Source organism: Aplidium turbinatum, chromosome 3, assembly GCF_918807975.1.
Source record: "Aplidium turbinatum chromosome 3, kaAplTurb1.1, whole genome shotgun sequence".
In the NCBI taxonomy this organism is placed as follows: domain Eukaryota; kingdom Metazoa; phylum Chordata; class Ascidiacea; order Aplousobranchia; family Polyclinidae; genus Aplidium; species Aplidium turbinatum.
Genome location: NC_137474.1, coordinates 42297587 through 42310087, shown reverse-complemented (window position 1 = coordinate 42310087; position 12501 = coordinate 42297587). Strand labels below are relative to the sequence as shown.

At 39.6% G+C, this 12501-nt stretch overlaps 2 protein-coding genes across 6 annotated transcripts in view; one reads left to right on the top strand and one right to left on the bottom strand.

The window, feature by feature from the left end:
- LOC145767356 (uncharacterized) overlaps positions 1 to 11782 on the bottom strand; it is a 114243-nt gene extending 102461 nt beyond the window's left edge. The window contains exons 1-6 of one of the 2 annotated variants that reach the window (XM_082579166.1): positions 11554 to 11782; positions 10697 to 10847; positions 10068 to 10157; positions 9476 to 9616; positions 8725 to 8848; positions 6196 to 8331 (exon numbers count right to left, since the gene is read on the bottom strand). In XM_082579166.1, the coding sequence (XP_082435292.1) occupies positions 8159 to 8331; positions 8725 to 8848; positions 9476 to 9616; positions 10068 to 10157; positions 10697 to 10847; positions 11554 to 11735 (861 nt within the window). In that variant the 5' untranslated portion in view covers positions 11736 to 11782 and the 3' untranslated portion in view covers positions 6196 to 8158. The remainder of the gene's footprint in view (positions 1 to 6195; positions 8332 to 8724; positions 8849 to 9475; positions 9617 to 10067; positions 10158 to 10696; positions 10848 to 11553) is intronic. The other variant, XM_082579167.1, reaches the window with a different exon arrangement.
- LOC145767352 (intersectin-1-like) overlaps positions 1 to 12501 on the top strand; it is a 46077-nt gene that overhangs the window by 12700 nt on the left and 20876 nt on the right. For 3 of the 4 annotated variants that reach the window (XM_082579161.1, XM_082579158.1, XM_082579162.1), the window contains 10 exons: positions 100 to 202; positions 423 to 563; positions 999 to 1083; positions 2289 to 2428; positions 3070 to 3215; positions 3514 to 3643; positions 3840 to 4011; positions 4230 to 4403; positions 4844 to 4935; positions 5447 to 5592. In XM_082579161.1, coding sequence (XP_082435287.1) covers positions 100 to 202; positions 423 to 563; positions 999 to 1083; positions 2289 to 2428; positions 3070 to 3215; positions 3514 to 3643; positions 3840 to 4011; positions 4230 to 4403; positions 4844 to 4935; positions 5447 to 5592 — 1329 coding nt within the window. The remainder of the gene's footprint in view (positions 1 to 99; positions 203 to 422; positions 564 to 998; positions 1084 to 2288; positions 2429 to 3069; positions 3216 to 3513; positions 3644 to 3839; positions 4012 to 4229; positions 4404 to 4843; positions 4936 to 5446; positions 5593 to 12501) is intronic. The other variant, XM_082579160.1, reaches the window with a different exon arrangement.

Below are 12501 nucleotides of genomic sequence, written 5' to 3'. Positions count from 1 at the left end.
TTTTTCATAAATGTATGTAACCATTTTGCTGGCCACGTTGGTTGTCGGGGGGTTCCCGGGCTGAATCTGTCCAGTAAATGTAATTAATGTCGTTTGCAGGATACGAAGAAAAGAACTTCTCCAGCACAAGCTTAGAGAGCAGGAATTAGTGACAAGTCTCAGAGCTAAGACCAAGACCCTAGACGTTGAACTCAGCTCACACGTAAGTGCTTCAGCAATGGACCTGATACCATGTTTTGTCCGTTATTTAACCTTGTATTTCCTGTTTTTCATTTTTTCGTATCCACGGAAGTGGTAGAGTTAGTTAGGAAATCAAGAGCTGTGAGATGTTTGTTTTCCAGCAGGAAAAGTTTTTATTCTCTTAAAAAAAAGTTAGTTATTTTTTGAGTTTTTGTTGTTTTTTGAAAGTTTTTGTTTTCCAGCAAGAAAAGCGGTCGCAGCTGCAGGATCGAGTCCGTGACGTTGAAAGTCGCGTCAAAGAACAAACTGAGCAACTCAACTCGATGAACAGGCAACGAGAGCTGAAGCATACTCTCGTACAAAAACAACAGGAACAGATAGAGGTGACACTTTATTTAGACGAAAAACTCGCTTATATCGTTGTCGGCTCTTTGTTGCTCTTTGATTCAATTGTTGTCTAAACATATTCAAAAACTCATTGATTTTTTCCAAGTTGTGTATTTTGCAAGCATGACAATCAACAAATTACTGAAACCTTTCATTTGATAGAAGCTTTATCTATTTTACATCGCTGAGCGGCAATAAAGTGTAAGCTTTAGTGATTGGTATACATATATTTTTACTGTATTTAGTGTTGCTTTTTATGGAATTTTGGAATTTGTCTGTTTTGGCTTAGTGAGCAAAAACGAAAACACAATTTGGTGAGATGTGATGCTTTTATAGAACTTACTTAAATATAGATCGGCAGTCGGCTGGTAAAAGAAATCACAGTTGGTTTGACAGCAGTGAGCACCTTTTAGCACATCTTGCTTGTTTAGTTGTTCAACCAACAGCTGAATGGCTTGCTTCCTGGGAAGATCAGTTTGAACGAGAAGATACAATTCAAAGGGAACGCAAGTGGAGGTTTGTTGGGTCTGCGTTATCCGGTTCTGTCTTGTCACGCAAGTGTTTGTGCATTCTCTTAAAGCAGTGGCCCTCTACCAATGTGCCCTGGCAGGCGAATAGGTGCTACTTGAACCTCAGAAATTTGCAAATTTGACGCGGTTTAAATCTGCACTTTTTACACGAATGTTATAATTAGGCTATTGCTTTCTTTCATGATGCCCCAACGACGTTTAACTATAGAAAGCACTGTAGTTTTATGAAGGCTGAAAACCAACGAGTTCATACATTTCTAGTAGGGTAATCAATTTGTCACCTGGTTTTCCATGTTTCCATGAACTCATCAGTGTTCGAACTCATCGCGAACTGAAACATGACAGTCGCTGTAGTTGTGTACTATCTTTAAACAGAGATGCCTCGTTTGGAACCTTTTTGGTTACCTACCAACGCATGATGTTACTGTTGTGTGACAAATGTTACCAAAACCGTGTTACAAATGTTACCAAAATGATTGTTGTGACAAATGTTACCAAAATGGCAAGGCCGAGAAAGAAGCTATATGACTAAATAGACAGCTTTTTTTGAAAAATCTGGAGCTAACAAACCGCTCCAGCGAAAACAGTCGGACAATTTTGTAGCGTAAATTGCCGCCTCTGTATCAATGCCAACCCGTGACGTTGGATCAACGTCGAACAGTCGTGAATCAACATTAAAAGTGTTTCTAACCGGACAGGAAACGCTCACGCAAATAACTCGAGTTTGTATTAATGTACATTTGTACAAGTTATTAAAATCCGTCTTTTTTACATTGTCTCAAGGTCTGCAAACGTTAAATCAATGAAAAAGTACTATTTTCCTGGTTGTGCATAAGCTAACCAAGCTGGTTTGTTTCATCATACAATGCGTTGTCTATTTAGAAATGCTTTCCAGCGACTTTAAGCATGTGCGTAAATAAATGTCCAAATGATTTGCTAGCCGTCGGACACAGCATATGAAATTATGCCAATTTATCGTGTGTTTTTTTTTTGTCCGAATTGTTGTCCACCTGGCAATCCTGTTCAAGCGAGTTATTGTAGTTTATATTATGAAGTTACCTTTATACCCGGTTTACGTAAAGGAGAATTTTTGGACGTCGCTTCAAGTAGTTTTGGTTACTCACTGCAGTGTCACACAAATGGCGTGTTTGGCGCTATTACATTTCAAAACATCGTATCAACCCGTTACAGACAATGACCTACAAGTCCATCAGCGCGACTACCAAAGCAAAGTGTTCACCCTCCAAAGGCTTCGAACCCGGCTCCAGGAGACTGAGACAAGCAAAGCCGCTCTTTCCAGCCAGCTTGACCAACTCAACGCTGAACTAAATGTATGTTATCTACATTATGACGTATTGTGTAGCGTTGTTACGTCATAAGTTCATACCTTACAGGTTGAGCAACCAAACAGTCATAGTCAAAATTGAGGTTAGATAATTAATTATGGTGTCGTTTTATTTAGCCTTAGTCAATATAGTTTTCCTGTCAGTTTATCCAACTATTGTTCCTTAGGTTAAAATAGATATTTTAATTTTTGTACTATGAAAAGGTCCATCTTTTTCGTCATCTAACCGTCGTCACGTATCGAACCACTTTATTTTAGCTAACTGCTCTAGGCTGATGCTGAGCTGCGTCGGAGTCTGCCTCGCTTTCTGACCTAGTCTTATTCTGAAACGATCCCTGTTCCATATCTAGAAAGCTAAAACCTCAATTGCTAAGGTAACAGGGATCAGTTGTCAGTAGATGTTACAGAAAATATATTTCGCACTTATTCAGTGCATCTTCAGTTCTCTGAACTGAAGATGAGAACTGAAGATGCACTGAATAAGTGCGAAATATATTTTCTGTAACATCTACTGACAACTGATCCCTGTTACCTTAGCAATTGAGGTTTTAGCACTTTATTTTAGGCTATACAATTTGAATAAACCTTCACTGCTCAGATGAACATTCTTGATTTTATTGTTTTTAGCATCTTCGAGAAGAGTTCAACAAGCAGAGATTGTCCATGGAGAGCATGAATCGCATCCAGCAGGATAAGCTGAGAGTCCTCCAGGAAGCACGGAGACAAAAAGACATCACTTTGACAAGGAAGAGCTCGATGGAAGAGAAGAAAAAGTCAGTGTCCTCTATCTTGAATGTCAATCTTTTGCTTGGACAATATTGATTCTAGTTGAAAACGATCGAAGCAGATGATTCGGTTGATTCAAAATTTTCAAAACGTGATTTTCCTGAAAAACACTAGGTCTACCACAAAAACAGTTCATCATACCATTTTTCTGAGAACTTAGTATTCTTTACTTCTTTTATCTTGATATACAAGGTCACCTCTTCTTGATTTTCCTTCTGTTTTAGCCGCATGTTTACAGCTTTATGCTTTATTCAATTTTTCATTTATTTGATCCTTCATTTGCAGAAAACAAGAAAGATTGGCTGCTGCTGCATTTCTTCATAAACAAGAAAATGAAACAAGGAAGCGAGAAGAAGAAGAAAAGGCAAAAAAGAAAATAGAAGAAGAAACGCGGAGGAAAAAAGAACTGGACCAGGTTTACAATCGTACTTATTGATCGACATAGATTTTCGTTTGTTTGACGTAAAATTGACATCGTACTCAGTTCAGATGCAGACTTGCTTTTTCTGTATGTTGAATTAACGTTGAGTTTTTCAAAACGTTGATTCCCTTAAGGGAGCCATTTGGTAGCAGTTTTTACTTTTTTTTTACCTATATTGTGACTATTTTAGCAGCAACGAGAAATCGCTGAAGTAGCTAGGAGGAGAATTGAAATGAAGAGAGCTGAAGATGCAATGAAGAGAGCTGAAGTCGAAAGGAAGCGAACTGAAGACGCAAGGAAAAGAGCTGCCGAAGAGACGGAGAAAAGAAAGAAACAAGAAGAGGAGGAAATGAAGAGAAAAAGTGAGTGAAGTTTTTTGTTACTAAATACTGCCACCTGGGTGGCGCAGCGGATAATGCGTTGTTATTGGTTGCTCCCAGGGCTGCCATCGGTCTGCACAAAGTTAGGAACTGCATGGTATGGTAATCCTGCCTAATGGTTATACCCATACAGATAGTGTTTGTTGCTTTGAAAATAGCTTTTTTTTATTGATCAACCCTATTGTCTTGCGCTCTTCCAGCCGAAGAAGAAGCGAAAAAAGCGGAAGTCAAGCGAAAGATAATGCAAATGCAAGAAGAACGTCGGCGGAAGGCGCAAACCGAAGAACAAAAACAAGTTGCTACTCCCTCTCATGATGGCGCCACCGCACGGCAATCTAAACAAGGCAGAGGCTTCCACTTGGTTTTGTCGAAAGGTTGAAACTTTTGTTGCCATGATTATTTTTAAGCAAAAATCAAATATTTAAGCTGTAATGGTTACAAGATACTGCAAAAGCATTGCTGTGGTTTCTTTAAACAAAATGAGACAGTTTACATCTAGTTTGTCCATTAGCGTTTCAACTTTACCACACAACCGTACATTGTTTGCAACAAGCTAAAAGCGATTTAAATTTAACTATTATTGGTATGAAAATGCTTCAAAAACAATTTGCCAAAGACGCCATTGAATAAAAACCATATATGAGCGATCGCAGAACCACGAGTGAATTGAAACCACACACTTTCTAGTGATTTTGAGTTTGCTGTTTTTTTCTCTACAACAAACTTACTGCACAGAGCCATAGACTGAACTTGCAGCAATTCCATCATGAAATCCTTATAATTCACCTCTTGCACGATTTCCTTTTGTTTACAGACCCCGCCCACCTGGTGAAGTACCGAGCTCTTTATAAGTTCTCCGCTCGAAACCCGGACGAGCTCTCTATCGACAGCGGTGATGTCATCCTGGTGAGTGTTCACTGATGCATGACGTAGCGATCAGTTTCGTTTGCATAACATCAATTTGCACGCTCAGGACCGTTGAGAGGATAATTTGGGCCTGTTAAAGGACCCTCAGCCCCCAAATCAAGACACTTTTTTGAAAAACGCACTATATTCGAAGAATACGCGATTGCTTCTCAGAGTTCTCGGGCCCCTGGAAAGGTTACGGACCCCTAATATCATCCCGGGGCTACATGTACCCCCCTGTCATCGGCACTGTGCACACTTCGTTCAGTCTTGGATGTTCGTACCGATAACATGGCAAGGGAATACTTGAAACCACTTCGGTTCGAAACCCGTCTAGAGCACGGGCTGGCTGATCTGGCAAATGTTTGGCTGAGACTTGAGCTAGGACGCTTAAAGACATACTTGAAAGTGGACGTAAAAATTGTCTTCCTTGCCTTTTCGTCCACTTAATCTACATCAAAAATCACAAGCTTAAATAGGATAAAAAAATAACATGTTTTTTCATCGTCAGGTTGACACCTCGCAAGACGCCGAACCCGATTGGCTGGCTGGATCCAAAGACAGCCAATCAGGATGGTTTCCTGCAAACTACGTCGAGAAAATTCCAGGTCCTTCCATCCGGCCCCCTCCTCAATCTGCCAAACCTGCTACTGCAAGGTTAGTTTGTTTAGAACTGATGTCACACAAGCTCTGTTGCGCATGTGCATTACATGGTTTAGAAAAATCGAATTCTTTTGGTTCGGTGTTGTGAAAAAAAATGATGGTTTTTGTATGTTGGGAAGTATGAATCAACTGACTATTAAACCCAACTTTATGCCATAGACAACTTTCATGCTGATGCAGCGAAAAAGAATCTTTGCAATGAAAATGTATGTTGTCAGAACGCCTGCTTCATAACTGAAACACGTGAAACCCAGGTAGAAGTAGTAACGTCTTTTTAAATGAACCCAAGTCCTGCGGACGTCTTGTCAAGGTAACAAAGGGCGACGTTTCGTATCTTCACGTCAAAAAAAAACAGGCTCAAGTTTGACAATTCAGCTTTTGGTTGTGCTGGTGTCAATATCACCGAACTAAAAGTATCTATTCCCAGACAACAAATCAGCGTCTGCAGACGTTGAATCTATGAAAAACACGACTGATTTGCTGTCGGGGCCGTACAACTGCCGCATTATTTACAAGCAAGGTTTGTAGTTAAAATGATCTTTGTTTTTGCCTCGTACGTAAGTGAACATCCAGCAGTGCTAAATACCATCAATTGACAGAAAAAAAACGTTTATTTACATAAAGATAATGATAAAATAACGTATTTCACTGATCGAAACCACGCTTGAAAGATCACAGCAAATTCAACAAAGCTTAAAACATTTATTTAGCTTGTTATGACATTCAACAAAAACACAAGATAAAATACACGACGGTACGAAATGGTTGTTTGATTGTTTGAAAAAGAGATCTGGCGCTTTTCTTTTTCTATCGGACCTATTCTTTCACATATCTCCTTGAATATTTTAAGCAGTGGTCCCCGACCTGGGTTCCATGAACCCTCTAGGGAAAAGTTTTAAAGGAATCTGTGAATGCAATGATTTAAAACAAATACTAAAACTCGTCTTTTAAGAAGTAAATATGGAAAAAAATCCTTAGAGTTATTTTTTGGAAACTTAGGGTTATAAAAGAGTCCATAAGTACATAAAAGGTTAAAAACCACTAATTTGGAATATCAAAGTGCAATCTCTTACAATCTATTTGTGGAGTTTTAACATTTAGCTTTCAACAGATCATTATCATTGTCCGTTGAAGCAATGTAAAATGGCAACGTTTTTGAGTTGATGGTCAGAATGCATGCAAAACTTCGGAAATATTAATTTCAATCAATACAAAATGACAAGCCACCAACAACATCAGCTTGAAGCAAAGTCAATGTTGTAAAACGACTTTTTAAAACACGTTTACGGCTGTAACGCAGCGTAAAGAATCTGAAAGCAAGCTTCGTGATATCACAGTACAAGTTGATAGATATTGATCATGTATTGGCATTGACCACTGTCTGATTATGGCGCTATAAAGCTCGCTGTACACTTCGGTACCGACTGCGAGAGGAAATGGTGTCACAGATTTACAGCTGATCGGTCTGCACCAGACATGCATGAAGGAACTGCAGTGAAAGTATTATGTGAACTGATCTGCTCAACCACAAGGACGCTTTTTTAAACCCAGCTTCATTCGATTACTGAAGCTGGTTTTAGCATACCCTCTCAATAAAGCGTGAACTTTGGATAACTTTTCCAGCTTGTAATCTGTACAAGTAGGACTAAAAAGCCATATAACTTAATTATAGCAGCACACGGAAGCATTAACCAAACCAGGCATACAATACGGTGCGAAACGTGAAAACAACACACCCGCTGTAAATGAGCTGAACGAAACTACGGTATGGGGGTGCTTTGAAAGACACCCCTGATTCGGGCGATTTGAGACCCATTGTGGTTGTTTAAATGTCATATGAGGCCATTCACTTGCTTTACTTAACCCCCCTCTCAAGTGACGTTTGGTGTCAGCCTATATAACGTGACGGTTTTCACAGCCTTTTCTCCAAGTATATGACTTCATATGATATTTGAACAGACCCAGGCAGCGTGAAAAGTTCTAAATCCGCACTTGCGATCTTATCGAACACATCAAGATGACGGGTGTAGAAAACATAATCAACAACACTAAGATGATGCGTGAATGATTTTCTGCATCTCTTCAACCTCTCGGTGTGTTCCCGAGAGTTGATATCTGATCGATAAACAAGACAGGCAGACACTAATAACCTGAGATGTGTACACAAGACTGGAGCTTTATGACTAAGCAATACAAAAGGAATAGTGAAAGCACTGCTATTACCACAGTAACATGGATTTGGGCAGCTCAACGCTTCTTGTGCTGCGTCAATGAATTCAAATTGTATTTAACACTTTTGTGTATTTCCCAGTTTACGTTTGTAAGATTCATGCCACTGCTTTCGACACACACGTTCTCGAATTTCAAAAACAATGATTTCTTACCAAGCAAAATCGAAAAGAACGTTGATATGCTTTTACTTCATCTCAAGCCATCGTACGCACATGAACCAGGAAATATCTCATTTTCACAAGTCTGTGAAGTAGATGACAGAGCAGGCGTGCATCACAACAATTCAGTCTGTAATTACTTGATCTATTTACAAGCACTTCAAGTATTGCTACGACTGCACCATCAAGTATACAGACACAGTCATGTATACGACCACTCCTATGATAACTATAATAACTCGTGTGGTGATGCTATTGAAGTGGATTGTAGGAACCAGCAGATACATCAGGGGCACGAATGCGATGATGAAGCATCCAAACGAGAAGTTGGATTCAAGTTTTCCTGTGGAACAAAATCTCTGTTATTCTCAGTTGCTTAAGTTTGCCAAAGTTGATTTTCTATGGCAAGGTCAAGCATAACGTAAATGAGCAAATCAGCTATCATACTTTCCAGCCGTACACTACTGTTTTTATGAAACATTCTCAAACTGGTATGAACACAATGAAACTAGTAGGGAAGCTTCATTGACATTGCTACAAAGCTTAATTGAAATACTCCGAAATGAATCCACAACTTTGTGAAAACAAACTCGACATCAACTAGCATTCAATTTGCGCTGGAAAGATGATTTTTGGTGAACGTTTGCGTAACTACGTCACTAACCATTTGTTCTCTAGGTAGCGCTAGCCGTCCACTTATGAAATGTAAAGCCACAAGCTTGGCTACAGGACTTACTGAGCTTGTGCAGTACTGCGTAGATAATGACTACTAGTATGGCCACTGGTATCGTCAGGCTCATGTCAATCCAAAAGTCAGTTCCATTGATTGTTTGATATTCGTTAAAGGCGAATTCCACACCCTGCAAATAGTACAATCCGTCGTGACGTCACACAGTACGATGCAACACTATTGGCAGCAGGAAACAAAAAACTACGTCACTTATCCAGTCGAGGAATCAGTTATTCCCATATGTCAGTTATTCTCATATGCTATGAAGCATCCGGCCTCTTGCCCTCAGTAGGGATCGAACTTACAGCATTTGAAGCCTGCGTCTTACCACTCGGCCTAGGAGTCGGTAAAGTGGATTGACAAAACGACATGATATTGAATACGGTAATATTGAATGCAGCATCAACTAAACAGGTTGAAAACTAATGCACGGAATACGAAACGGTCCACTCGGGAATTTCTCAGCCATTAGAAGTTGTTGTTTTTGCACCGTTTTAACGTCTTTCTATTTTCATTCAAAAAAGTCTGGTCTTCATCTCGAAACATTAGGATCTACCAGTAGTCTGCAGCCACTCCTCCATTTCTCTCTATCGATAACATCTTTAATTTTTAAGTTTATGTATATCAGATCATCCTTCACTGTGGTTCCTTCTGTCGACGATGTAAAAATAGCGATTTTTACTGGCTGGCTTCAAGGTAGAACAGAGGACCGCCATTTTTTAGGTCTCACATTTACAAAAAAGCTAGCCTATCCCACTTTTTGTAGGTTATCCACCATAGTAACAGCCGTAAACGATCCGATTGCGCTCGCGAACACGATCTTTGTGCATTGGTCCTCGTCTGGCATGGCTACGGCGAACGAAGCGGTGATGAGGCCACACAAGATAGCATAGCCCACCTGGAACCATTGAGTGATATTTATTGTTTTTAGAACATTCCTTCATATCGAAGGTTACAGGGAAGGAAGATGGTGAAGAGAAAGAGAACAGTTGGAGTTGGTGATAAGTGTTTAAATGAAATGGATAGAAAAGGATATGTAGAGCAGCAGCAGATCTGGTAAAAAGTAAAGAATCAGCTCATTCACGGAATTGTAGAAGTAGCAAATTGATAGTTGCTTGTAAAGACTAATTCGTTTCGAATAAACTAAATTTAAAATACGTGAAATAGCCGTTGTTGATTACCAAAATAAAAAAAAAACAATTTTTACCAACACAAAGAAAATCTTTTTAAAGTTTTTTTTTAAACACCGTGGTAATTGGCACCTAGCGAAGCATATCATAGAAATCATTTTCTTCCGTTTTCAAGTGTACGAAAAACTTGCTTTGAGTACTCATCTGACTTGTACTTACGTATCCTGGGGTGAGGTTGTTAGTGTTTGTCACTTTCTCGTAGCTTTGAACAAGAATCTTCAGACCAAATATCCCAGTCAGCTGCAGTACCTGTATCATGTGTGCAATAAATATACATCGGTGAAGGGCGGTGCTCGAAAAGAGCAACATTTGGAAGTTTTCACCAGGGCTGTGGGAGCCAAAAAGGGGAATGCGTTTCCTAAGTGTTCCTTGAAATGCTGCCGGCCCGGACCTTGGTTTAAAATCCCGAAGGAGCGTCGGTATCTGGCGGATTTTGCTGCGGCACCACAGACATGCCTTCCTTTTTTCTTCAATGTCTGATTTTACCATTTAGTTAGAATCCATTCCAGCACCATGTCGGCCGCGTAGCCGAGTAATGAGAGCCATGAGATGACGCTCGGAAGGGAGCAGGTTTGATACCGCTCCAGACCACACGGTTGTGTCTGACAGGACACTTAGAGGCGTTCCTGAAAGTGGATGCAAAGATAGGCTTCCATGCCTTCCACTTAATCTAAATAATCACCTGGCGGATGCCTGAATACAACAAGAAAAAAAAAAACATTGTAAAGCGGAACAGTTTGTTCTGAAAACCTTTGTATAACTCTAAACAGTTGGTACCAAACACTCACCCTGCAAACGTATACCAACACAGCAGAGCAGCTCGGTATCATTGTGATGATCTCTGCGATCTCCACAAGCAAGACAAAGGCGAGTGGGACGATGTTGAAGCTGCATTCTTGCTTGGTCGCGTTGTAGAGGTCCGCTGACGGAACTGCGCAGCTAACAAGCACAAAATTGTACTTAGTTACCTGGTTGTCAGTCGTTATTATTTTCAGGTTCGGTTCTTCTTGATTTAGAAATTATGATATCGCTTATTGTCGCTGGTACTTTCTTTTTTACCCGTGACAGGTTAACTTCGGAAACTACATAACACCATGTTTCGCTTTGTAAAAATAAATAAACTCTGCTCTGTATATTTTGTGTATGGTTTGAGAAGATACAATGCTGAGCAGTGTACAAAGCTGTCACACAGCTGCAGTGGGAAAAGTTAGTTGTGTTTCGTTGACAATGAAATCACACGTATAGGCGGTGGCTAAGTGTTGAGTGCCGTCGCTAAGTCTAGTTGTGAGTTCGACACCCTGTCGGCCCGTCAGGTCATGCCAAAGACCTCATAAAAATGCCACTAAATCTCCTTTCAGTTTCGCATGCATGCAATAAATTTAAGGTCATAATATATACTGCGCCCCTACATGGTGTTTGTTTTGTAAAGCGCAGAGAGCTACGCGTATCTCCGATAGATGTAGCGCTATATAAAAACTTAAACACATTGTTGCTATTATAATGGATTTATAAACTCGCATGAAAAGTATCTCGGCCAACTATAGAAATTGGACACATCTGTAATTTCCAAAATTTCTATTATTTTTTACTTGACCAGCCGGTCATAATAGGTTATGTTACACGCGATGGGTATTTTTGAACTTACCTGAAAGGAGATATGAAGGCGGTGTCCACGATAACAAGCAAAAGCGCAACTCCCATCAGAAACCCTTTGCATACCAACGGTTGCTTTGAAGCATAAACTTTTGGGTCTTCCTCAATTTGAAGAACAACATCACCCACTTTGTTGTTAGGTAGTCTCGTTTTGCTGTAATACCGATGTTCCATTTCGCTGCTTGTTAATTTACACAAAATTCAGCAGCTTTAGATAATATATTTTCTGATAGAATATAACAACAATTGCCATGTGGTTAGGATTTGATCATTTTGATTGTCATGGTAAATCACTTATGACGTCACAGCCATGACAATAACCCTGGTGTGGCATCACAAGTTCATCAAAGTTGCGAAAGATTTCAGATGAATTTTAACACACTTAGCGGTGTACGATGACCTTTTTTTAATTAGTGTTAAGAATTAGTAGTTTCTTGTCTATCTGTGCGAACCAGCAAACTCTATCTCTCATAATAAAACCACTTTCAACTGGTACATTTGTTTAGTTATTGTCGTTAAAGCTTTCACACCTAACAAAACCTTTCAGGTGCCACTTTAAAATGTAAAGCTTCTTCCTTGGCAAGTGCGCCATGATAGGATTGGCTCTGTCTGTTCATGTCGAAATCGCCTCAAAAATGTCTTTTGTAATTAAATCAAATATAGTTATTACTATCTGAAGCCTTAACAGCCTGTTTCACCTAACGGATCATCAGAAGGTCTTATTCAAATAGAATCTTTTGTAATTATGTAATTATATGCAGCAACTCAATTTTATACTGTGTAACTGACTGAAAACGTCCACATCTATCCATGCAAGTACTGAGTCTAAAACCATATTAACCATTAAAATCAAAAGCAAGTTTCAAGATTTTCTAAGTTTTATCTTATCACACTGCGCGTAAGCCTGCTAACATAAAATGGAACCAACTTGCTTTCTTGC